Source organism: Lissotriton vulgaris, chromosome 6 (genome assembly GCF_964263255.1).
Source record: "Lissotriton vulgaris chromosome 6, aLisVul1.2, whole genome shotgun sequence".
Classification (NCBI taxonomy): domain Eukaryota; kingdom Metazoa; phylum Chordata; class Amphibia; order Caudata; family Salamandridae; genus Lissotriton; species Lissotriton vulgaris.
Genome location: NC_141694.1, coordinates 1,476,194,861 through 1,476,220,051, shown reverse-complemented (window position 1 = coordinate 1,476,220,051; position 25,191 = coordinate 1,476,194,861). Strand labels below are relative to the sequence as shown.

General features: G+C 47.5%; 1 protein-coding gene across 3 annotated transcripts in view; it reads left to right on the top strand.

The window, feature by feature from the left end:
- UGP2 (UDP-glucose pyrophosphorylase 2) overlaps positions 1–25,191 on the top strand; it is a 534,584-nt gene that overhangs the window by 223,416 nt on the left and 285,977 nt on the right. For all 3 annotated transcript variants that reach the window (XM_086927618.1, XM_086927620.1, XM_086927619.1), the window contains exon 2: positions 13,047–13,174. In XM_086927618.1, the coding sequence (XP_086783744.1) occupies positions 13,047–13,174 (128 nt within the window). The remainder of the gene's footprint in view (positions 1–13,046; positions 13,175–25,191) is intronic.

The following is a 25,191-nucleotide window of genomic DNA, read 5'->3' as shown; positions in this document are numbered from 1 at the left end:
GACTAAAACGCATTCAAAACGCCTCGGCACGACTGATCCTCTATGTACCACGACACGGCCACATCACCCCCCACCTGACAAACCTGCACTGGCTCCCCATCAAAAAGAGGATATCCTTCAAGCTCCTCATCCACTCACACAAGACACTCCACAAGACCGGCCCAGCCTACCTCAACAGACTGCTCTCCTTCTACACCCCCAACTGCCAGCTATGCTCCGCCGACCTCCCGTGTCCACGTTAGGCCGAGACAAAGGGCGGTACCATGCACAGTCCTCTGAAGATTTACCTGGCTTAAGAAGTGCAACGATCGCTGCTTCAGACATGGAGGGCGCCATATTGCCCGTGACACAAGTCATCGAAAAGCGCTGACAATTGTGGGAGCAACAAATCTAAAAATGCTCTATAAAATGAGACCGTCCGACCCCGGAGCACTCCCGGCTCTCATAATGGTTAAAGCGAGCAGAATTTCATCTTTCTCAATGGGTCTCATAAGAAACTCACGGTGTGTATTGGAGAGCCACGGGAGTTGTATGTATGACAAATAATCAATAATATCCTCGTCTGTGAGCCCTTGCCTGGAGGCATATAATCTGTATAATATTTTCGAAATCTATCTGCCACATCAGAAGCTTCAGTTTAAAGCCCACCTTCTGCTGACCGAAACTTCACCGTACGCACTGCTTCCCTGCGTTGTCTAAGCATGTGTGCCAAAACTGACATTGGCCGTTCACCCTCATCATACACCTTGGCAGTGGCGTATTTGCCCATATGCTTGACCTAGTCATCCGCTGACTCGTGATGTTCTCCTAGCAACTCTGCAAGTTTGCTCGCAACCAAATCATCTGCAGCTATCAACAGGCGGCGCTCCAGAATCTTAATCTTACCCTCCAAGTCCCTCAGTCGATTCTGTATAGAGCGGAGAACCCCCGAGTGTTTCGATATAGTGATTCCCCCTGATGTAGACTTTAAAGGCTTCCCATACTACCTGATAGTCTTCCACAGAGCCAACGTTCTTATCAAAATAGGTCTCAATAGCCTCAGCTAGTTCTTCCTTAAACATTGTATCGAGTAGGGAATAGGGGGGAAACCGCCATGTGAACGGTGGAATAAGCCTGCTGGGTGTGTCTATTGTCAATAGAATTGGTGAGTGGTCAGATCTTTCGTGGCAGTACCTGGCAGGAGCGGATCTTGTCACAGAGTGTCCGGGCCGCTAGCCAATAATCAATGCGTGTATGTTAATTATGAAATGCAGAGTAGTGTGTATAGCCACCCGATTCCGGGTATTTCAAACGCCACATGTCTCTTAAGTCAAATCTATGTAACGCACATTCGACCTCCCTGGCAGCGGCCGTGACCAGTCTCTCAGGCCCACCCAATCTATCTAAACTAGGGTTTTGAACCAGGTTGAAGTCGCCACCCCATAGTTGTGTACCCTCCAGGTGGCCACCGACTCTATTTGCCAGAGCTGTAAAAAACTCAAGGTTATCAAAATTGGGGCCATATATATTAACAATTAAAAGATCCATGCCTTTCCCAAAGCATCTAGTAATGACATACCTGCCCTCAGTGTCAGTGTTTAGTGGGTCCAAATTAATTGACGACTTGGGATTGATCCATGTAAGGACACCGCGTGCGTGTGTAGTGAACCCAGCAGCATGGATATTGCCTCGAAGGCCTCTGCTGTGGTAAAATGGGGGAGCTAAGTGGGATATGTGTTTCCTGCAGTAAAGCCACATCTATGGCATGCCGCGACAAATACGAAAAGACTTTACGAACTTTCCTGTAATCATTCAGCCCCCTGACGTTCCATGTAAGGGTTCGTAGCATGTCCACCCCAGAGTCCCAACCACCCCCTTGACCACGTACTTCGGAATCAGTCCATGTCACCATATCTCAATAGTGTACTGCATCGTGTCGCTAGGTGATAAGTGCAACCTGCCATCACCACTCACCGTGCAACATCCGAGTCTCAACAACCCTCCACCTTAACCAGGGCTTGACGCAAAAATTCCCAAAAACCTACATGAAACAAAACATACTTAACATAGCTCTGAACATGGAAGTCACTATACCCCCCCGTCGAAGAGCTTCGTTATCCAACAGTGTATGTTGCACTCTTAGGCGGAGGTTGCCAGTTATATATTGTCCACCGACTGGGTGACAGTTGACAGCCCCACTGCACTCCAACAAGCCAATATTAAACATTAACAGAAGGCATTCATGCCCCATATAAAGTAAAGCTGAGGGATCAAATAAGCCACCAGGTTCATCCTGCATCCCGAACAACAAAAGCGCAAAAATAACTGGGAGTGGTAGGGTCAGGACAACAAGTTTTAGAAACTTTTACCGATTTTAAAATTCACATGTTGTAAATTGTGTTAGTGTAAACTATTTATGTAACTACACTGATCCAGCGCATTTGCACACATCCCCAGCACCTACCCGACCTGCCAGAGCAGAGGGAATAGGGCACTTGGAGCCGAGCACCAGCCGCCATCTTGGGGCTGGGTCGGGACGCGTTCTAGCTCTTCTCCACTTCCTGGGAGAGAGCTATTTAGAGCGAGCGAGCCCTTCATTCAATTGATACTCATTGAGACACGCACAGAGCACGAATTACTGCCACTTTACACCAGCGCTCTATTTTAGGAGATTAGTATTGCATATAGAAGAATTGTAGGCTGCTTGGAATCATTTTAGAAACTTTTACCGATTTTAAAATTCACATGTTGTAAATTGTGTTAGTGTAAACTATTTATGTAACTACACTGATCCAGCGCATTTGCACACATCCCCAGCACCTACCCGACCTGCCAGAGCAGAGGGAATAGGGCACTTGGAGCCGAGCACCAGCCGCCATCTTGGGGCTGGGTCGGGACGCGTTCTAGCTCTTCTCCACTTCCTGGGAGAGAGCTATTTAGTCCTCGCTCGGCTAGGATGCGCAGCGGACGAGCGCAGCGGGCGCGCGCCGAAGACGCGCCTAAGACAAGCCCGTCTGTGCCCGTCCGAGCCATATCCGGGCCCAGGGCCACCACCCCTGCCCCGGTAGCCATCCACGACTCTACACCTACCCTACGCTACACCTCCGCACAGCTGAGAGAGCTGAACCCAGGTTTGGATAGGTCATGCCAAATATTACCACCTTTTCAACATTTGCCATCTACGCCCATTTCATGTGTAGGCTGCGCTTATACCCTTCCACCTCCTATGTCCGCAACCACTACCACATTGTACTCACCAGAAATTACCAGTGCCCTGCTCACAGCTGATCAGTATTATAGAGCAGCACTGATTAACGTACGTTCCCTCCCCCAACATAGCTTGGATATTAGGGAGTGTATTCTCAACCAGAATCTAGATATTCTCTTTGTTACGGAATCCTGGGGAGATGAGGCTTCGGGCCCTGACTTTGATCTGGCCACCCCTGAAGGCTACTGTGTGGCCAGACAAGACAGAATTTCTGGCCGAGGCGGAGGTTTAGCCGTAATTCATAAGGACACTTATCGTGCAAAATTCGAGCCTATTCAAAGCACTACCTGCGAAGCTTTTGCGTTTGTTATCAATCTTACGCAGAGGCAAGCTTTCAAAGGAATACTTCTGTACAGGCCACCGGGTTCCCGCACCAAATTCTTAGCTGAACTTACAGAAATAACTGAACTAGTAATAGGATCCTCGGACTATACGATTCTAGGGGATTTTAACTTCCCGCTTGAAAACCTTGACAATAAAGACACAGCTCAACTCATCACTGATATGCAGGCAATAGGGCTGCAGCAATTGGTGAGGGGCCCCACGCATGAGGCCGGGCACACACTGGATGGCCTGTTCACAAATAACCCGGGCATTGATCTGTCAGCGGTGCTACCTCTGGTATGGTCTGACCACCAAGCTATTATTTTTAGGATTAGACTGTTACCCTCCAAACCCTCTCAGACCAAAATCCGGTCGTCAGTGGGGACGCGGAGGTGGAAAAATGCAGACATTCCACACCTCACTAATCTCCTTATGACATCAGCCCCAGAAAGATCATGTGATCCTGAAACCATGTCCACTAATTTTCAAGATTGGATCCTGAAGGCAGCTAATCAAGTTGCACCTGAAAAATGTTATCGTCCAAATAGAGCCACTCCATCTGCCCAGTGGTATACAGAGGAGCTGCGACTCCAACGTCAGTATTGCAGAAACTTAGAAAGGCGCTGGAGAAAGCATTATAGCCCCCCCGCTAAGCAAGTCTATAAAACTGCACTGGCAATATATAAGAAAGCTCTCATTACGCGAAAGAATATTTTCTTCACTGGCCAAATTGAGCAAGCACAGAATTCAGCCAGAATGCTTTTTCAAGTGGTGAGCTCTCTTTCTAATCCTCCAACTGGACCTACAACTGAGAATTCGCAGGAATTCTGTAGCTCACTGGCTACATTCTTCACCTCTAAGGTGATGGATATCTACTCCACATTCTCCAAAGAACCAGTGGGAGGATCCATGGACCTATCCACCCATCCAGCGCCCACTCACCCTCTCTTCGCTCAGTTTCGGTCAGTCACTGAAGATCAGGTCTGCATGCTTGTTGCTAAGATCAAAGCCGGATCTCCGCTTGATCCATGTCCTCCTCTCATAATGAACCAACTACATAACACCATCACCCAGCCGCTCACCGATATCTGTAACTCCATCTTCAAAACTGGTGTCTACCCTGAGATTTGGAAAAAGGCTATTGTCAAACCTCTGCTCAAGAAGCCTTCCCTAGACCCCACCGTTACGGCCAACTATAGGCCTATTGCTTGCCTTCCCTTCCCGGCTAAAATCGTAGAGGCCATTATGAACCAACAGCTGTCAGAGTTTATTGAGCAAAATGGACTCTTGGATGACACTCAGTTCGGGTTCCGGAAAGGACACGGAACCGAGACAGCGCTGATAAAGGCCTCCGATGAAATCAGACATATTATGGACTCGGGAGGAGCAGCAGTGCTTATTTTGTTGGACCTATCGGCGGCCTTTGACACGGTCGACCATGTCATCTTGGTCGACCGTGTCGCAGCCCTCGGGATTAACCATCTGGCAAAAGAACTCATAGTTTCTTTCTTAGCTGACCGTAAGCAGGCAGTCAAACTGGGTAATCATTACTCACCGACGTCTGAACTGCCTTGCGGGGTCCCTCAAGGATCCTCGTTAAGTCCGACGCTTTTCAACATTTATGTCGCGGACTTGGCGAGGGTCATCAAATCTTATGGGATGCGTTTAACCACCTACGCAGATGACACCCAGCTTGTGCTGGCGGTGCATAAGAACGGCCCAGTGGTAGCAGCTAAGCTTCAGGAGGGGTTACTGGACATACAATCATGGACGCACAGGAACTATTTGAAGCTTAATGCGGAGAAAACGGAGGTGATGACCTTTGGTAATATCTCTCCAGAGTGGTCCCCGACATGGTGGCCCAGTCAGATGGACCCTCCTCCGGTTCCAGCCGCCAAGGTTAGGAATTTAGGAGTGATTTTTGATAGCAAGTTATCCTTTGGATATCATGTTAACAAGGTGGTCTCTGCGGCGTTCTTCATGCTGAAAAAGATAAAAAAACTTCTGCCGTATTTACCAGCATCAGCAGGAAAAACACTGATTACTACCTTAGTGTTTTCCAAGCTTGATTATGGAAATGCTCTCTTTTTCAACACGCATAAATGCATCCTGAACAAGCTTCAATCTGTCCAAAATATGGCAGCACGGATACTGCTCAACATACCCAGACGCCACTCCACTTCGGCAGCCATACGTCAGCTCCATTGGCTAAGAGTGGAGAGCAGGATCAAATTCAAAGCTTTGTGCATTGCCTATAAGGCCATCCATCAGACTGGACCTAAGTTCCTAAAGGAGGCATTTCAGGTGTACATTCCTAAAAAGAACCTACGATCAGCAGCAAGCTATCAACTGCCTGTACCCCGCACAAGAACGGCAACATGGGGTGACAGACGATTTTTGGTAGCAACTCCAATATTGTGGAACTCACTCCCCTTAGACATTAAAACTGCGCCAACCCTGATTAGCTTCCGCAAGGCTCTGAAGACCTGGCTCTTCAATCAATAATATTATTAATATTAACCATCTGGCAAAAAGAGCTTATAGCCTCTTTCTTATATTATCGTGTCCTGACCTCTGTATCTTGGAGTATCTCATTGCGCCTAGACACCTCAGGGTAGTAGTGCGCATTAAAAATTCCATAAATAAATAAATAAATAAACATGAAATAGGTCTCACATTTACAAGAGTTTGAGCTATTGGCATTGTAAATGACCATGCCTTTTATTTATGTGTTAATGATCAAAAAGGATAAATGAAAGACATTGTCATTTACAATTGCAATAGCGTAAACTCTCACGAATGTGAGACCGATTGCATTGCAAATGCATGTTTTTGTAAAGTGCTTGTGTTTTTGACTTTTCTATATTAGTCTCGATCAGATTCTTGTGAAGGTATTTCTGAGTGGGAGTCAGAATAGTTAATCTACGTGATAAATACAGCAAAAATACTAAACGTGCATGGTTCTATACTCAAAGAGTTTTTAGTCGCGCACAAATTCTGCTACAAATATGCAATTTTTGTTCCTGGCACTCAAGCAGGGCTTTCAAAAGTAGTTTATCTTGTGATGCAACCGGACTATGCTTTTTTTTTACTTTACGTAGCACTCCTACTGCTGCTTTGGTCAGTTCTTGATACTTAACAGATACTTGGCAGGACTCTGGGTAAGGCGGAATGCACCGTGGACACCTATCTCTGTTTGCATCCTCCTGTTAGTACTATGAGGTATAGCAATTCTTATGCTGTGCACAAACATTTTTTTTTAAAAAATGATTTCATTTCCACCTCTTGAATAACCGTAGGATTGCAGTCTAAAAAATTGATTAGGCTTTAGCTGGATTATGGGTTCTATTACCTACTAAAATATATGATGACCTTACACTATTAATGTATGTAATGCCAGGCTATGCAGCACTTTGCTTCCACCCGTCCTCTTTTTGTGAGCAGCTCCTGCAAAAGGCCTATTATGGGCTTACCTGTACGTATAGGCCGCCCATTGCTTACCATTGCTTGGCTTTATTGTCATTATCTTGTTCTTGCTTCTTTTTCGTTGGCTTTCCTTGCTTCAGCTCGTTAATTCCTGCAGCATAGCCTCTTTACCATCTCTCTGATTGGGTTGCTTTCATACCTTCTACTGCTGACATTTATCAAACTATTTTTTAGGTTTTGACTGGCGATGCATACTTCAGTACGCATGCGCCCAAAAACCTTTTGATGTGTGTGTGTGGGGTCGGAAATACGCCCTCTCCTCCCATTGGCTAGCTCCATAAATGGAGGCTAGCCATTGGGAGAGGGCTCCGTCCGTCAATCTCGGACCAGATTCGGGGGCGTTCCCGAGAATTTTTGGCTTTTGGCGACGTCACGCTACGTCAGCCAAAAGCCGAGAACGCCCCCGAATCTGGTCCGGCATTGAGCCGGCACCCGCCTTCCTGCTTGCGTGAGTGCTTTTTTTTTTGCCGTGTGTCTGTTCCCGCTCCCCCTCCCTCCCCCTCCGCTGTCAGTGTGTGGCCGTTCCCGCCCCCCTCCCGCTCTCCGTGCCTTTCCGCCCCCCCTAGCCAAAACTCGTTACAGAAACGCGTCTTTTTTATGTTTTGTCCGTGTGATATAATTCCAAAACATCGTTTTTCCCCTACATGCCCTCGGGAGGCTGCTCACGTTGTCACTGAATTTCATAATAATAGCTTTGAGATACAATTTGTTCCACGCCATCAAGTTAGTATGATGTTACACAGCCACATCCAAGGTGAACCCTTTTACTACACTGACCAGCGGGCCATTAATCACTCATTTGTGGGGGGAATTGTGTGAGCCACTCTAAGAGCCCCACAAGCGCTGCTGTCTGGGGAGACCACGTACTGATCGGCGAAACAGAGCTCTGAGGGCGCCACCATGGTCCTAGGCTGGCGCTGGGCCTAGGAAACAATGTGCAGATACCGGAGCCTGGTGGAACCCTGCCATGACTGTGGAGACTGACCCTCGTTGTCTATAAGGAAAGCCAGTGAGGATGGGTGGCGATAGCTTCTGGTGCCCATGAGTTTCCCTGCCCCTGTCCCGACCCATAGGAGGCCCGCACCGAAAAGGGCCATTGTGAGGTCTTGCCGCCCGTAACCTGCTGGCTCGGAACTGTGTAGGCTGCTTTGCAGATAGGACGGGGAGTGACAGAGACCACTCCTGCACAGTAGACCTCCGAGGTGAGCCCTGCATTGGCGGACCCGTCTGGCACTGCTTTCCCCACCCCAAGACGCCTGGAAGGGGAGGCCCGACTGGAGCATGAGTGCTTCTCCCTTGGGGCGGCGAGGGCACACCAGAGACTCTCTCTATGCTGCAGGCCTTTTGATCGCAGACCTGCCTGGCTCCGATTCCTTCCCTGATGCGCTTGGGAGTGGGTGCCCTGCTGGAGCACTGGGCAGCCCTGAGCCTGGGTGATTAAGACCGGGGGGCTTTCTGTGCCGAAGCAGCTGAGGAGTGCTGGCAGCCCCGCCTGTGCGCGGGGGCCTTCGCTTGCAGACCAAATCAACCGCCGACTGGATGCTTCACTGTTTGAAGTGAGGAGGGGGCTCGGTGAGTTGTTTCCTCATTGAAGGAGGCCTACTACAGACTGCCAAACGAGCTTTGCCCCGTATTATCTGCAGCACAAAGAAGGCTACGGGGTCTCCCCTCTTGGACCGCATGCCCATTGACTCATCTACTAAACACAGTTGCAGGGCACCCTGCTTGGGACTTATGTTGGCACGGCTGAGACGCGCTCCCTTATCAGTTATACTCTGATCACTTTGAACAACCCCCTGGGGTGGTGCGCATGCCTGCCTCTGTCTGCACAACGGAGGGCCAGACACTGCTGTGGGTTCTGCACCTGGCCTCGAAGGACTACTGCAGGCGCTGGGTGCTCTCCACCCCCTCCACCGCTGACTGTATTGATCATCTATTGATATCCTGTGGTTTTCAGCACCCCTGGTGAAGTGGTCCTGCTGTTTGGCTCATGCTGGCTGGGGCCCCCTAATAAACCACCCGATACAGATCGGGTCTGTCGCCCCTCGACCCCTCCACTTACTGTTCCAGTCCAACAACTATCCCCCCCTCCACTGGCTCCCCGGGCTCGAAGGGCCCACTTGATGACCTCGCCTGATTCACCTGTCAGTTGCAACCAGACCACAGACAATGCTTCAAAGGAGCACTTATCACCCTGTGCAAGTCATTCTAACACAAGAGGCTGAATAGAGTTGCTGTCTTTCTAGCCCTGCTGGCTCACTATTGGAAAACCGGTCCCCAAGACTGCTGAGGGCCACCATAGAGTACTTCACAGGCCCGAGAGATTAATCCCACACTACGACCCGTACACACGAAAATCCGACTGCCCGTCTTAGGACCTTAGCCGAGCGCAGCAGCACCACCAACATAGGCTTGGGGCTCGGAGCCGCACCATGGTGGACCTGGGCGGCTGCCCCAGGAGACACCTCTGCGAGCCCCTGCCCCCCCCCTGCTGGGCCCTGCTGCTACTCTGCGCCCCGTAGACTCGGCGCTGCTCAGCAGCGGGCAGCGCTGGCACCATGTGAGCTTGGGGCTCGGAGCCGCACCATGGTGGACCTTGGCGGCTGCCCCAGGAGACACCTCTGCGAGCCCCTGCCGCCCCCCGCCCTGCTCTGCTGGGCCCTGCTGCTGCTCTGCGCCCCGGAGAGCTCCGCGCTGGGAGACTTATCAGTTAAGACCCTCTCTGCTTCCCAGCCTGTCCTCTCCCAGACTGCCCTCTCGCAGCCTGCCCTCTCGCAGCCTGCCCTCTCGCAGCCTGCCCTCTCGCAGCCTGCCCTCTCGCAGCCTGCCCTCTCGCAGCCAGCCCTCTCGCAGCCAGCCCTCTCGCAGCCAGCCCTCTCGCAGCCAGCCCTCTCGCAGCCAGCCCTCTCGCAGCCAGCCCTCTCGCAGCCAGCCCTCTCGCAGCCTGCCCTCTCGCAGCCTGCCCTCTCGCAGCCTGCCCTCTCGCAGCCTGCCCTCTCGCAGCCTGCCCTCTCGCAGCCTGCCCTCTCCCAGCCTGTCCTCTCCCAGCCTGCCCACTCCCAGCCTGCCCCCTCCCAGCCTGTCCCCTCCCTGCCCTTTCCCAGCCTGTCCTCTCCCAGCCTGTCCTCTCCCAGCCTGCCCTCTCCCAACCTGCCCTCTCCCAACCTGCCCTCTCCCAACCTGCCCACTCCCAGCCTGCCCACTCCCAGCCTGCCCCCTCCCAGCCTGTCCCCTCCCTGCCCTTTCCCAGCCTGTCCTCTCCCAGCTTGCCCTCTCCCAACCTGCCCTCTCCCAACCTGCCCTCTCCCAACCTGCCCTCTCCCAGCCTGCCCTCTCCCAGCCTGCCCTCTCCCAGCCTGCCCTCTCCCAGCCTGCCCTCTCCCAGCCTGCCCTCTCCCAGCCTGTCCCCTCCCTGCCCTCTCCCAGCCTGTCCTCTCCCAGCCTGTCCTCTCCCTGCCCTCTCCCAGCCTGTCCTCTCCCTGCCTGTTGTCGTGTCCCGGCGGCAGCAGGCAAGAGCGTGCACTGCGTCCCCGAAGTAACAGCCCTAAAGCAAGCAAGAAGTACGCCCCCTCCCACCAATCCCTGTTAGGTAGTGGAAACTGTCCAAACTGGGGTGCAGACAGCCCCTCTCACCTTTCAGCCTGGTACCACTGCACCAGCCGCACTACTTCCCTACTGACCATTCTCCACTTCAGCCCCGTCTAAATTACAATTCCTGCTTGTGACCCTTTTGCCTGCTTGTGCTCGTTTTCGTGACCCTGTTGCCTGCTTGTGCCTCCGTGTGCCCCTGTTGCCTGCTCGTGCCTCCGTTTTCGTGCCCCTGTCGCCTGCTTGTGCCTCCGTTTTCGTGCCCCTGTCGCCTGCTTGTGCCTCCGTGTGCCCCTGTTGCCTACTTGTGCCTCCATGTGCCCCTGTTGCCTGCTTGTGCCTCCGTGTGCCCCTGTTGCCTGCTTGTGCCTCCGTGTGCCCCTGTTGCCTGCTTGTGCCTCCGTGTGCCCCTGTTGCCTGCGTGTGCCTCCGTGTGCCCCTGTTGCCTGCTTGTGCCTCCGTTTTCGTTTTCGTGCCCCTGTTGCCTGCTTGTGCCTCCGTGTGCCCCTGTTGCCTGCTTGTGCCTCCGTGTGCCCCTGTTGCCTGCTTGTGCCTCCGTGTGCCCCTGTTGCCTGCTTGTGCTGTGTGGGTGGAAGGCTCTGTGTGGGTGTGTGGAGGGCTCTGTGTGGCTGTGTGTGTGGGGGGCTTTGTGTGGCTGTGTGTGTGGGGGGCTCTGTGTGGCTGTGTGTGTGGGGGACTCTGTGTGGCTGTGTGTGCGGGGGGCTCTGTGTGGGTGTGTGTGGGGGGGCTCTGTGTGTGTCATTTGCTAGAGATAAAGCTAGTGGCATTGTAAATGACAATGCCATTTATTTCTGTTTAAAAAAAACATAAATAAAAATAATGTCAAGAGCAATGCCAATAGCTCTAACTTTAACAAAGGCAAAACCATTGCATTGTAAATGCTTGTTTCTTTTAGCATAAGCGTTGCATGTTGAGTGCGTTTGCTTTCCAGCAGTCTCCCTCGTGTGCTTCTCTTCACCTTTCATTCCATATTGCTCTCTCTACCTTGTGCTTCTCTCACCACATACTACACGTTGCTGTCTCTCGCCTGAGTGCTACTTTGCCCCTGCGCTTGTGATGCGCTTTCTCACCCGTGTGCTCTCCTATCCCCCTCTCTCTGTGTTTGCTCTTTAGCCCATGGTCTACTCCCTTTTCCCTATGTTATGTCTCGCGTGGTTCTCCCTTCACCCTTTGTGCAGCTCCCTTTGCCCTCTGCCTTGCTTACCCATACCTGCTCCCTCCACTTGCTCCTCCTATGAAAGATTTAAAAAACAAACAAACAAACAAAAACGAGATTGAAGGCATCATTTTGTATGTGCATTCCAATACAAAATTACGTGGCCACATCATTGGGTCTTTTTCTGTTTTTTTAGCCATGCTGGACACCATGACCAAAAATAATTTGCAAAGCTGATAAATCTCAAAGGGGAGGCCTTAAGGCTTTGCCAATGTTTATTGTGAATGGGTACCTGCATGTCAGTGCATGCCGCGCTCCTCACTGGCTTCCTGAACAAAGCACGTTTAAGCACAGCACTCATCTATCCATCCAGACTTCTCCATGCACCCCTTAGTGCCTCGGCCACAACATCAAGTCCTTCTCATTGAGGCTATTCTTTAAGCACCCGTTCTTCCATCCTTTCATTGCTCCAGCTTAACCCGATCAGGGCACAGCATGTTGGCATTGACCTGCAGTCATTCGGACAAGGCATGCGACCCAAGCGTGCCACCGTTTGGATGAAGTATGCAGGCTGCAGCATGCAACCTTTTGAATAAGACAGGCAGGTTACTTGCCTCCAAGCAACCAGTCGAGAAAAAGACGCTGAAAGACCACACCAGTAGTGGAAGTGCATTATACAGATATTAAGGAACAATAGTGATGTATAGAATCTGCTGTGGCAAATTTGTGCTAAGCGATCTGCTTGCTCTGGATTTCCAATTCAACTTTTACACATCCTGCCATATATCCGTCATATAGCAGTAGACCTGGAGTAGGTGCATTAACTTAAGCAAAGTTATGCTCCTAAGCAAGTTTGTAACCGTGGTTTACTATTTGCTCCTTTTATAAAGGCACCTTTTTGCTTCATGCCAAAGTTTGCCGTACAGGTAATGGACAAGAGCATTGTTCTTCTTATGATATCATCGGTTTTTCAAGGTCCACAGTCTGCACAAGTTTATAATTCCTACCACTGTTATGCACCCTTACATTTTTCATTTTTATTTCAGACACTAACCATTTGGTGTACCACTTTTTTCTCTTGATGAAAATATAACAATGTTATGGTTAGGAATCATTTTGCCACATGACGGTGTATGTTAACGATGAAACTGTACTTGTTAATTGTTGTATCGTTTTGAGACGAGCGTATTTCTAATATTATTGTTTTCTCCTTGTCGCTTACAGATTTTAGCAAGGCAATGTCCGGTGGCGGGATGTCTCAGTTTCAAGAGGTTATCCGGCAGGAGCTGGAACTGTCCATGAAAATGGAACTAGAAAAAATACTTGAAACCGCATTAAAGGTGGACTTTGAGGTATGCTCTTGTATCTTAATGACAAATATTCTCTTTCTCATGCTGTTTGTTGTCTGACAGCTCTGCTCTTTGAATGTTGATAAATGTAGTGAAGTGATGAGCTGGGTTGTGTGAAGTTGAAGCATTGGACCATTGTTACATCTGTAGATGTTGGTCAGAAGTAACACAAGCACACGTCAGCAGGAGCAGAAAGGGAAAAAATCAAATAGACCTGGAACCAGACGCTCGAGATAAACATCGTATGTAGAAGAGATGTAGCTGGAAGCTAAATAAGGTTAGTTAAATTTCAAGTCCAATTAAACTTTATTTCGGCTGAAAGCCATAAAAGCACAGACAAAAAAGATGATCGGAAACCGCAATACATCGTTCTCAAAGAGGTATGTAAGCGGTTGAAAATACAATCATTGGGGCGACTGTAAGAAACTATACAATACTAAGGAAATACTAGATCTTTGGACAAAGCAGAGGCTAAAAATCTGCATAAAACCCAGCAAATATACACATGTTTAAAATATTAAAAAACTTTTCAATAAATAAGTTAAAAAATCCAATAGAATTTTCTAATAAAAATTGATAAAAATAACGTGGTGTAATTACAAATTTACACAGAAAATGGAAGCAGATCTGATTCTTGTATAGGGATAGCAGCATAAACATGTTGTTTTGACTCTTAAATAGTTACGGAGCTGTAGATCTTGATAATTACTCTACGCATATGCCACATCGCTAGCAAAGATTTTGAGGTTACAAAGACAAACAATTGGCTAGTATCATATTTCATTAGCCTGTAAACCTCGGTATAATCTCTTATTCCCGTATTTTTACAAAGCTGGAGTATCCATTTGGCCCTAGGTCTACTATAGGCCGGGAAAAAAAAGAACATGAATATCTGTTTCCTCACTCGACCCGCACCCTGTACAGTCCAGCTTGGTACTACCCTTCCAGTTTCTAAAAGCTCTGAGAGGGAGCACCCCATATGCAGGAATAATTTCTTAGCGAGAAGTGGTTGGATGTCCTTTAGCTCAGGTTCAAGCCTGTATTGTGATTTAACACAAAAAAAACTATAGGTCATGGTATTTAGATTTGTACTCTGAAGGAGTTGTGATAAATTGTATTCTTTGTGTTTCAAAGTTTTTTTTTTTTAAATTAGGGAGCAGGTCTCCTCCGGGGAAGACCACATAGTTGTCATCCCCATACGATAGAGACTAGATTTAATATATGCTATCCATGGTAGGTTCCCTGCTCCCAAAATAGAAAGTACTTCCTTCAGTTCCTCCCTAAAGTTTAAGAGCTCAGGGGTGCTCCATAAACTATGCCAATATAACAACGGGCAGGAGGCAATTAAATAATTTATTGGGCCAATCACGAGATCCATCCTCAAGGGAGTTAATGGAGTACTCTTTGGTAGGTTCACAAGTGGTCTAAGAAAATAGTTCTCTGTTGTTGTGAGGAAGTTCAAATAGCCGGGGCCCCAAAGTTCTGCACCATAGAGAGAGTCTCCCCTATCCTGAATTTTATATATTTTCACTGGCGGGCCTACAACTTTTTGAGAACAATTTTATACACTTTTAAGATGCCCCCAATGGCTTATGAGTTTTAAATTAGCCTTCTTAACTTGTGTACCCCAATTCATCTTGTCATTAAGGGTAAGACGCAAGTAGTCAAAGGTAGAAACTATTTCCAAGGGTTTACCATTCATTTGTGACTGGGGGCAGTTTATGGTTTTTGCGTTAAAAACCATATAGTTTGTTTTTTCAATATTAATTTCCAAGTCGCTTTTCTTACAAAATTTACAGAACTCCGCTAGAACCCGCTGCATGCCCATTGGTGACTTGCACAGTAGCAGCGTGTCATCCGCGAACATAAGCGCGGGTATTTTATAGTTGGCCAACCTCGGGGACTCTAGATCTTTTTTTTCCAGCAGGGCATTGATTAAACCATTTAGAAAGAGGGAAAGCAGGGTAGGAGCAAGCACACAACCCTGCCTCACCCCCTTCTCCACTGGAAAGGGGGCTGTCAGATCCCCCTTTTTCCCATATCTAATCCTCGCATATGTATTGTGGCACAAACTTATCAGTAAATGGCATAAATACAAAGGAACACCCATTCCCGAAGGATATCCCACAACTGGTCACGCTGCACCATGTCAAATGCGGATTTGAGATCCACGAAGGTTAAGTACAAACTGCCACAATAGCCACAAGGTTAGTGATGTTTCAGCTGTCAGAAAGGTGAACAGATCAGAAGAGTCCTTTTTCTAAAGTCACTCCTTATGTACCTGTTTACTTATTCTCTGTCATTGATTTGTGAGTTGTGGGATTTAAAAGAATATGCAAAAAACCCTACTCTTAAGTACCAAAAACATTGCTTCACAACAAATTGAAATATGCACAGAAGGTGAAAATGTCATGTTTCTAGTACACAAATAAATATATCTGGAGTTTCCATTAATGCTAATTATTTTATTTTGGGTTGTTTACATGGAAGCTATGCTGTTTGTACAAAGAGGAAAGTTGTTCTTACTTCTTAGATTTCACTTGTCCCACTTCTACACCCACCCTCTCCCGACAAACTTTGTCCCAAGACTGAGGTGTAATGCTGCCCTCGGTTTTAGGAATTGAACATATTTATTTTTTTATTTATAGCCGCCTTATCAGAATATCATGGCTGAAATATCATCTTAGAAACATTTTGTGTCCTAAATATAGTTTACAAAAATATCATCCCACTTGAGTTAATATCATGAAATCCACGGGGTGTGGCAAGTGCCCAGAAAAGATGACTAATCACAGTGCTCCGCTTAACCTAGAGAGTATCGGATAACATCCACCGTCATTAAATCAGTGTCGCTGAAAAGAAAACAACCTCATGACTCCTAAGTGATGCGCAATCCCACAAGAGGAGAAATCTAGAGCTTAAAGTTCCTGATGTCAAAGAAAAAGAGAACAAAATCGCGCTCAGCTGAATCAAAATGGGGCTCCGATTGGCTTGTTGGACTAAAATGAACCCTCTACGACACTTGCATCACAACTATACTGTTGGAATGGAAATGTCCTCTTCATAGTAAAGACGTGTACCTGAGTGTCTGGATCACTAATGCTGAATTTTTGTTTTTTTGGGGGGGTTCTAGGTGTACACGGATCATGCGTGTGCACCATGACATAGGCTGTCTCACAGATTGCGGTCTTATTGGACCAGGAGGGGGGCACCAAAGCGCTCCCCTCATAGTGGTGGAAGGTTGGCACCATCACCAGGGGGTAAGCAGCACAAGGTGGTGGTGGCAGCATGTGGTGTTGTCCGCAATGGTGAACAGGACTTTTTTACTCTTAGTTATGGGAGTGAGGCCTACAGACTCCCTCACCTTTTTAAAAGTTCAGCTGCTGAGTGTTAAACTCACCCGTGGCCCACATCAGGTAGATGTGGAGTGCTGCATAGCGCAGGAGTACTCCCTTTGCGCTGGTAGGATGTGTGCCTGGGAAGGTTATAGTACAGGATTAGAGCAGCACTGTGTAGCACGTGTGAGCTTCGTGCATGTGCTGAGTGTATGTATGGCTGTGAGGAATGCATGTCATAAAAGACGTAGTGCTTTGCATTGCGTGTGCGATGAGAGCGTGTGCTGGGTCTATATGTACCTGGGTGAAGTACAATACATGAAGGGTAAAGTGTTGAACAGCGCTCACATGGTAAATGTGTGTGCTGGCAGTGTGTGCGTGTTTGTAAATAACACACCCTGGTTATATATATAAATATAGAAACGTTTGATGCTTAACAGTGTGAACAGACTGAGTGTGTGTACTTAATGTATGCGTTCATGTAATAGTACAGTGCATGGAGGACTAGTGCTGGACTGTAAGTGTGCCATGAATCTACATTAGTAAGTGTGCCTGTAATGGTAGATTAAATGGAGGACCCTGGTTCCATTCTGGGAAGCCAGGCTTGCCTGCTGAAGGCATGAGGAGGAGAGGAATACCCCCCCGCCCCCGACAGATTGTATATTGCTGCATTCTTGTGAGCTGGGTGGAACACACACTAGAGGGAAAAGGAAGACACTCCCTCCACACTTAAAAAAACTGCTCTCTGATTCAGTGGTAGATCACAAGGAAGGGGCTTGGACACATTTCATGAAGAGACAGGGGGCCGCTAAGGAAATCATAAAGGGCCAGATGTAGGTAAATTAGATTTACCGATATTTAATTACCGAATTTTACCGATTCGGTAATTAAAAATCGGGGGTCTTTTGCTGGCGGGGGCTCTTACCTGTGGGGGCCCAGCTCCTCTATCTGCATCATACCCACTGCTGCTGCACTCGCTCTCCCCCCCACCGACGCCGCTCCTGACATCGCGGTCGCGGCGGGGAGAGACCAAAGACTTCAAATCCCGGCATCCCCTCACTGCCACCGGGGGCGCCGAAACGCCGGAGCATTCTGCAGCGCCCGGAGGCGCATAAGTGGCAGCCGCCCCTGCTGCTGAGCGGGGGTCTTTTGCTGGCGGGGGCTCTTACCTGTGGGGGCCCAGCTCCTCTATCTGCATCATACCCACCGCTGCTGCACTCGCTCCCCCCCCCCACCGACGCCGCTCCTGACATCGCGGTCGCGGCGGGGAGAGACCAAAGACTTCAAATCCCGGCATCCCCTCACTGCCACCGGGGGCGCCGAAACGCCGGAGCATTCTGCAGCGCCCGGAGGCGCATAAGTGGCAGCCGCCCCTCCCGCCTCGCGGGACGCGCGCGGGACCAGCCCGGGCAAAGGGCGGGCCCTCTGTGGCCCTCGGAGGCCAAAGGAGGTCGGGACGGGCCACCCATCTTACAATTCCTATGAAGAGGTACTGAAATTTCATTTTTCATATTGTGACTTTCCTAGCCATACTGCTTTTTCATTATGTCCTTCTGGGAGGATCTGAACGCACTATGTGGAACCAATTATATACCGGACATACTGCCCACCATAAGCAAGGACACCAGTCCAGATGATGTAAACGCCACCCTGCTGGATCCACTGCTTCACTTGACTAAACACAAAACCTTAGCCAATACACCTCCGGCGGAGTTTAACATTCGCAATGGCGATATTGTTAAAGAGAAGCAAGCCAAAAATCCAATTGTACGTACTTGTCCTGCTCTTCTCCCCTCCAACCCAATTACACCGATGGGGGAGACGGTGTACGGAAAAATAGAAAACCGTGCATCACCCCTTCAACCATCTTTGTTGGCCGAGCTTGAACATTTGCTAACATCTCTCATATCACCACTGGTGACCAAAATTAACGATTTGGGGGACAGGTTATCCAGCATTGAACAAACAATGAAAACGCACATTTCACCAAGTATTAAACCGGTATTTTCCAACTGTCCTATCCCCCTCACTATTCCGGAAATACCTAAATCAAATCTCCGTAAGAACGCCTCCTCGCAAACATTGTCGCCTGCTACAGGCCTCAAACCGGCCAAAATTCACCCGCTGATAAAACATACTGAGGCCAAACCCGAACCTGTTAAAATGCTACGAATTGACTTGCCACCTGAAGCCGCCCCTTATGTGTCAGTCATATCTGGGGTCCCACCTTCAAGCCAGGGAAAATATGAAACACGTCAAGACCTTTTAAACAAGGTCATGCCCTGGCTACAGACCAACAGACCCCTGCCACCTAACTTAGATGGTGGAATTTTAACTGTCAGGAGGGTGGGGTGGCTGGGCGCGCTGCCAAAAACCATCCCTGGGGATTTGGTGCTAATTAAATTCAAGCACATGAACATAGTCCCTTTTTTACGATCATGCAAGCACAAAGAGTGGGATGGCCCAATTCGCATCTGGGATTTACATGACTTTTATCCGAGCATCCCACCTATTCCGTCATCAAGAACAGCAGTAAACAATTATAACGTCTGGGGTGGGGGACCCTGTGTACCTAGTGCCCCTAGCTTCCTAGCTCTTAACAGATTCGAACCTTTGTTCAAAAAACGCACTTTCCGACCTAATAGCACTGTGTGTCCTAGAGGTGTTCCATTTGACAGGGTATTGTTTTAAATTGTTTTTCTATTTGATTAGCTGTCCTCTCTTATCAATTTAATCGTGTTTTAGAAATTGATATATATTGTTGTATTTATCTATGTTTTGTTGTTGCTTTTATGATTTTAAATTCAAAAATCGAATAAAGCTAATCTGAATCTGAATCTAATTAAAAATCGGTAAATCTAAAGTGTGGATATGTAGGTATATCCAGATGTTGAAATACCGAATCTTTAACAATCGGTATTTACCGATTCTGTAAATACAGAATCGGTAATGCCCATTCGTTCCTATGCCCATAGAAATGAATGGGCATTACCGATTCGGTATTTACCGAATCAGTAAATACCGATTCACACAAGGGTGCAGGGGGTGTCACTTTGACACCCTCTGGCACCCCCAAAACAGGCACGGGTGCCATGTGGCAGGCATACCTGCCCTAAGGGCAGGTCTGCCTGTCACATGGCATAGGTGTGCATGCACACATGTGCATGTACACCTGAATCGGTATTTTACCATCAAATTGGATTTGATGGTAAAATACCGATTCGTTAAGGCTCCTGGGACTCTGAAGAGTCCCACCTACATCGGAGAATTACCGAATCGGTAAAAATACCGATTCGGTATTTTACAGAATCGGTAAATTTACCGAATCGGTAAATTTACAGATTCTGTAAAATTGAGCCCCTACATACCCTTTCAGGTATACCGGTCGGTAACGGCCGAAAATACCGATTTTCGGCCGTTACCGACCGACCTACATCGGGCCCAAAGAGTGGTGCTGAGGTCCTGGGATTAACCTTTTGATGCACTTTACACTGTGGCCGACCTCCAGGTGTGAATTCTGATCACTCCTGTGAATGGTGTTGTCGGACAATCCGCTTTGGAGTCTTGCCGTTTTGGCAGGCATCTTTCATGAAAAAAGTAGAAAGAGAAGTGTCCACTTCAAAAGAAGTAGTACCCCAACATAAAACTTCAAAGGCTCGGTCCCTAAATCACATTTGGTGTCAGTAAAAGGAGTATAAAGGAGGAGTGAGAGGGTGAGTCCCCAAAAATGTGTTGGCTGCCAAGCTGCCAGACGGCTGTGTGAGCAGGGGAAGTTCTGCAACACTTCTGCCTGTGACCAGGATTGGAAGCCAAGGCCTGCTAGTCTCCTTTCTGGGTGAGGGGCTATCACCCAGTGAAATTAAGACAACCTGTCCTGGAGCACCAGTGCCTGCCTGCTTGCCAGGACAAGAGTGCCCTGTGAGGAAGAGGAGATCGTTTGAGGTGGTGAGGACGGGGCGAACTCCCTGTGCGAAGTGTAAGGATTTGGATGTGCACCTATCGGTCCATAGCTCATGTACAGGACTGTTTTTGGTGCCCCTCGTATGCCAGGACAGGGTCAGCGTAGACTGAGCCAAGTATCTAGCGCAGTGCGGAAGTCGCCAAGCCCAGACAGCCTTGTTGCAGTGATCCCATATACTTGAAGGGTCCACCATTATAGTAGTTGTGAGACTAGAGTGCCAGAACTCTGTGACCACGTATACCAAAAGGGACCGTCGTGGTGTAGATCAATTGCACCTGAGGAGTCTGTTTCATTCGGAAGGTTGCATCCTGTGATGATTTGGTCCCCGCATCCTCTCTTTGCACAAATACTTTGGTCCATCGACCAGGACTAAAGTGAGAATGCGTCCAGCTGGTCTAGCCACACCGAGAGATCTGCCTAGGGGATCGCTGGGAGAAACTGGCCGCACTACTCCAGAGAGTGAGCTGGCACCCGCTTGACACTGCTGCGTGTACCTCGAGCAGCCTGACTTCGACAAGCAGTATCTCATCTCGCGAGTGCCTGCTCTTAGGGCACCAGCTGTAATGATGACTTATGCAAAAGTCAAAACCTTCCTAGAAAACATCATCTTATAAAGCACACCTTAATACCACACACTGGTAGATAGTAAAAGGCATGCCTTATACCCACCCACAATATCGATGTCCATTGAACCTATACTACCCACTCAATATAATTCTCTCACTTTCTTCTGCCCCATACACCACAACACTCTTCATTCATTATATGTTAAGGAAGTTACCTGTCAAAATGTTACTTTTATATATATATATATATATATATATATATATATATATATATATATCTATATATATATCTGTCAAACTCTATTTTACATATTTTTCCCTGCTTGTACAACCAGCCATTCAAAAATCGTTGGCTAATGGAATCAAGATGTTTGGAAACTTATGTGCTACTGAAATTTTATGTATTATGAAAATACATCGTTTCAGCTTAAATTACTGTTTCTCAAGTAGATTTACATTACAAAATAAATAGATTGGTATTCATTTTTTATAAAAATGTAAACGGAAAAAATTGGAAGAACATATTATGAAATCCACACCCAAAGGCGCAAAACTTTTGTAAATTAAATTTAGACCACAGTAGTTATATCAGTTAATATTTTTGTTATTGATATTGTCACACACAATCTGCTTAATTACCATGGCTCTTTTAACAAGCAAGCTGTAGTCTGGACCTTCTGAGTCTAATGCTCTCTGTTTTCAATACACCCCACCTGTGTCCACAAGCACCACAAAATTGCTGGAATGAAATAGGCAAAAGTTCTGAGTTCTCTATCATATCAGTAACACTCTCATAAGCAACACAGTGCTCTTCTGGGCCAGCCCTTGTCTTGTCTAAACATCATCTGCTATCATCGTAACAGCCTCAAGGCAGCCTATGTCTTTTAGAACCCTGGCCAGAGTTTAATTCTCAAAGCCTAATGTATGTGGCCGCACATAAGTCTAATGCACATAAACAAGTGAGAGAGGGTATGCTAGAGCTATAGAACAACCTTCAGTAGACGCATGTCTCCCCTCCCACCTTTGCGCCCTCCAACTCTCTTCAGCAGTAAAATTTATCTATTAGTGGGAGGAAAATAAATCTGTATACAGACATATTGAAGAGAGAGGGAAAACACAATTGGCTGTCTTAGAGGCATCTCCGTTGGGTGTGATGCCTCCCAGTTTCCTTTTTTTTCTTCATTGTTACCTTGCTGTCGTTTACGTACGACTTTCATTTGCACTCTCTTCTCTGAAGGTCTTTTCCACAGGGATATATATATATATATATGTATGTATGTATGTATGTATGTATATATATGATTACCTACTGGCGATAGCCAGTAGGTATATATAGTTAGGACCTAGTTACCATAGACAATTCCGAACATTCTATTGGGAATAACTTTGGAGCCGATTGAGGGATCTGCCTGTAATTTTCCTTAAATTTCCTCGCTGCGCTCCTTCCCTGAAAGTTTCGGGGGGATTCTTCAAGCGGGGGCTGAGAAAAAAGGAGGGGTCCCAAAACGTGTTTTCCCCATGTTAATTTCCATAGGGACATTCTGACAAGGCTACAGCTCGAACGTCTGAACGGAATTACACCAGATTTGGCAAAATGGTAGGGACTGGTATGCAGCAGTGCCTTTTGTATGTTTGGTGAAAATCCCTCCAGGAGTTCTTGAGAAAATTGAATTAGAAATTTTTCAAATTGCATTTTCTATAGGACCTTTAGACACGGCTACAGCCCAAATGGCTGAACGGAACTACACCATACTTGGCAAAATGGTAGGGACAGGTATGCAGTAGTGCCTTTTCTATATTTGGTGAAAATCCCTCCAGTAGTTGTTGAGAAATTGAATTTGAGCAAATTATATATCTATATGCGCTCAACATTCTATTGGGAATAACTTTGGCGCCGATTGAGGAATCTGAGTGTAATTTTCCAGAATTTTGGCCAGCTCCGCTCCTTCCCTGAAAGTTTCGGGGGGATTCGTCAAGCGGGGGCCGAAAGGGGGGTCCCAAAACGTGTTTTCCCCATGTTAATTTCCATAGGGACCTTTAGACACGGCTACAGCCCGAACGGCTGAATAGAATTACACCAAATTTGGCAAAATGGTTGGGACAGGTATGCAGTAGTTCCTTTTCTATATTTGGTGAAAATCCCTACAGTAGTTGTTGAGAAAATTGAATTTGAGCAAATTATATATCTATATGCGCTCACCGTTCGCGCACCGTACGCGTACCGTACGCGTACGTGCACGTACCCTTACGTGCGCGAGCGAGTTTCTGATTGGCTGGCAGTCGACTGTCAACATTCCAACCTGTCCAAACCAGGAAGTGTTGGCCACCATCTTGTTTTTCAGGAGAACTGAGGCACAAGAGAGCCCAAAACAAGAGTGGAAAACACGGCAGGGTAGAGACCCCCCAACCCTCTAGCCCTTCTCAGGGGGTCCCAAAAGGGAGATTGGACGATAATTGCTCATGACCTGAGAGTCGACTCCAGGTTTCTTAAAGATAGCAAGAATCTCGGCCACCTGCTGAGTGACGAATTGAGAAGGGATGTAGGAGGTGCCAGACTGTGAAGGCTTCACGCAAGATATGCGGGGGGGGGGGCACTGTCCAGGGGAGATCCTGACTTGACTTTGATCATCAACTCTGAGAAAGAGTCCAAAGTAATGGGCGAAAATTGGTTAAAGGACACTGGTTTCTGACCTGCCGGACGTGTTGTAGTGAGTATGGTCGGTTGAGGAATTCTCGTTTTTATTGCAGTAATTTTGTCAAAAAAGTAATGGTTTAATGAGTCACAGAGCTGCTGAGAGTGCTCAGATGGTGCAGTCACTCTCGCCGGACCTGTGAGTTCCTCTACAATAGAGAAGATCTCTTTTGATTTGTTGGCTGAGTTAGCTATTTTTGCGGAAAAGTACTCCGTTTTACATAAGAGAATAAAAGATTTGTATTCTCTTAAGAGAAGTAGGTACGTTAGTTTAAGTGCCGGGTTGTAGTGTCTCCTCCACTTCCGTTCAGCTTGTCGAAGTTTTAGCTTGGTTTCTTTAAGTTCTGGGGAGAACCACTTTTGAGCATCATGGGGTCTATGTGTTTTAATGTTTTTTTGAGGGGCGACTATATTGTATGCGTTCTCCAGCCATGTGGTGAGATTTGCAGATTGGCTAGAGGTAGAGAAGTCTTGAGTCTGGGGGGCTGTGTTGGTCAATATAGTGTGAAATTTCTCGATATTTGCTCGGTTCCAGTTCCTGGCTATCATACTGCCAGGCCTGGAGGTGACAGCTGCAATGGTATCCGGGATCGTAAATGTGATCAAGTAGTGGTAGTAGTAGTAGTAGTATATGTATATGTATATATATATAACACACCATATGGCTCACTTTCTTTCCCGGTAGGCGCTACAAAGTGTGGCCGCGTTACTCCTGCGGTTGAGCCCAACCGCTATAATATCCAAACAACGATTCCTCCGACTAGAGGATACCATGGAGTCTCAATAACCCAATCGTAATCCACAAGGAAGTTGGTTCGAGTTAGTTTATTTTTCAATCCATGGGGTGTCAAAATAAAAGCAAAAACCTTTTGCTTTTGTTTTGACACCCCATGGATTGAAAAATAAACTAACTCGAACCAACTTCCTTGTGGATTACGATTGGGTTATTGCGACTCCATGGTATCCTCCAGTCGGAGGAATCATTGTTTGGATATATATATATATATATATATATATATATATATAATAAGTGGCAGTGTCTGTTGCAAGGACCGACATAACATGATTTCTGCTTTTCTTTTCTACCACTCTCCTCAGTTCTGCCCTCAAGGCTTTCCACTCCCCCAGCAGTGCATATAAAGCTTCTGTGCATATTCTTACATGATCTCCGCCCTCACTTCCACTTTCCTGGGTCTTGAAGCAGTCTGAGTTGCTAAAAAGGCAACTCCGTGTCATAGAGAGCTGTGCTATGATGCCCTAGTGTGACATTTCTTATCCTGCCATGTTTTTTTTTTATTCCGCAAACATAACAGTCTGTGAGCTCACAGAGTATGCTCATAGTTTTCTTTTGGTGTTGCTCAGCAGAACACAGGGTTTGCTTGTAATGGTATGCCTTCAAAGTGTTCGCCCATCCCATGATCGAGGGTGGCAACTGCTGCTTCAAAGAAAGCAATGGAGAGACTGAT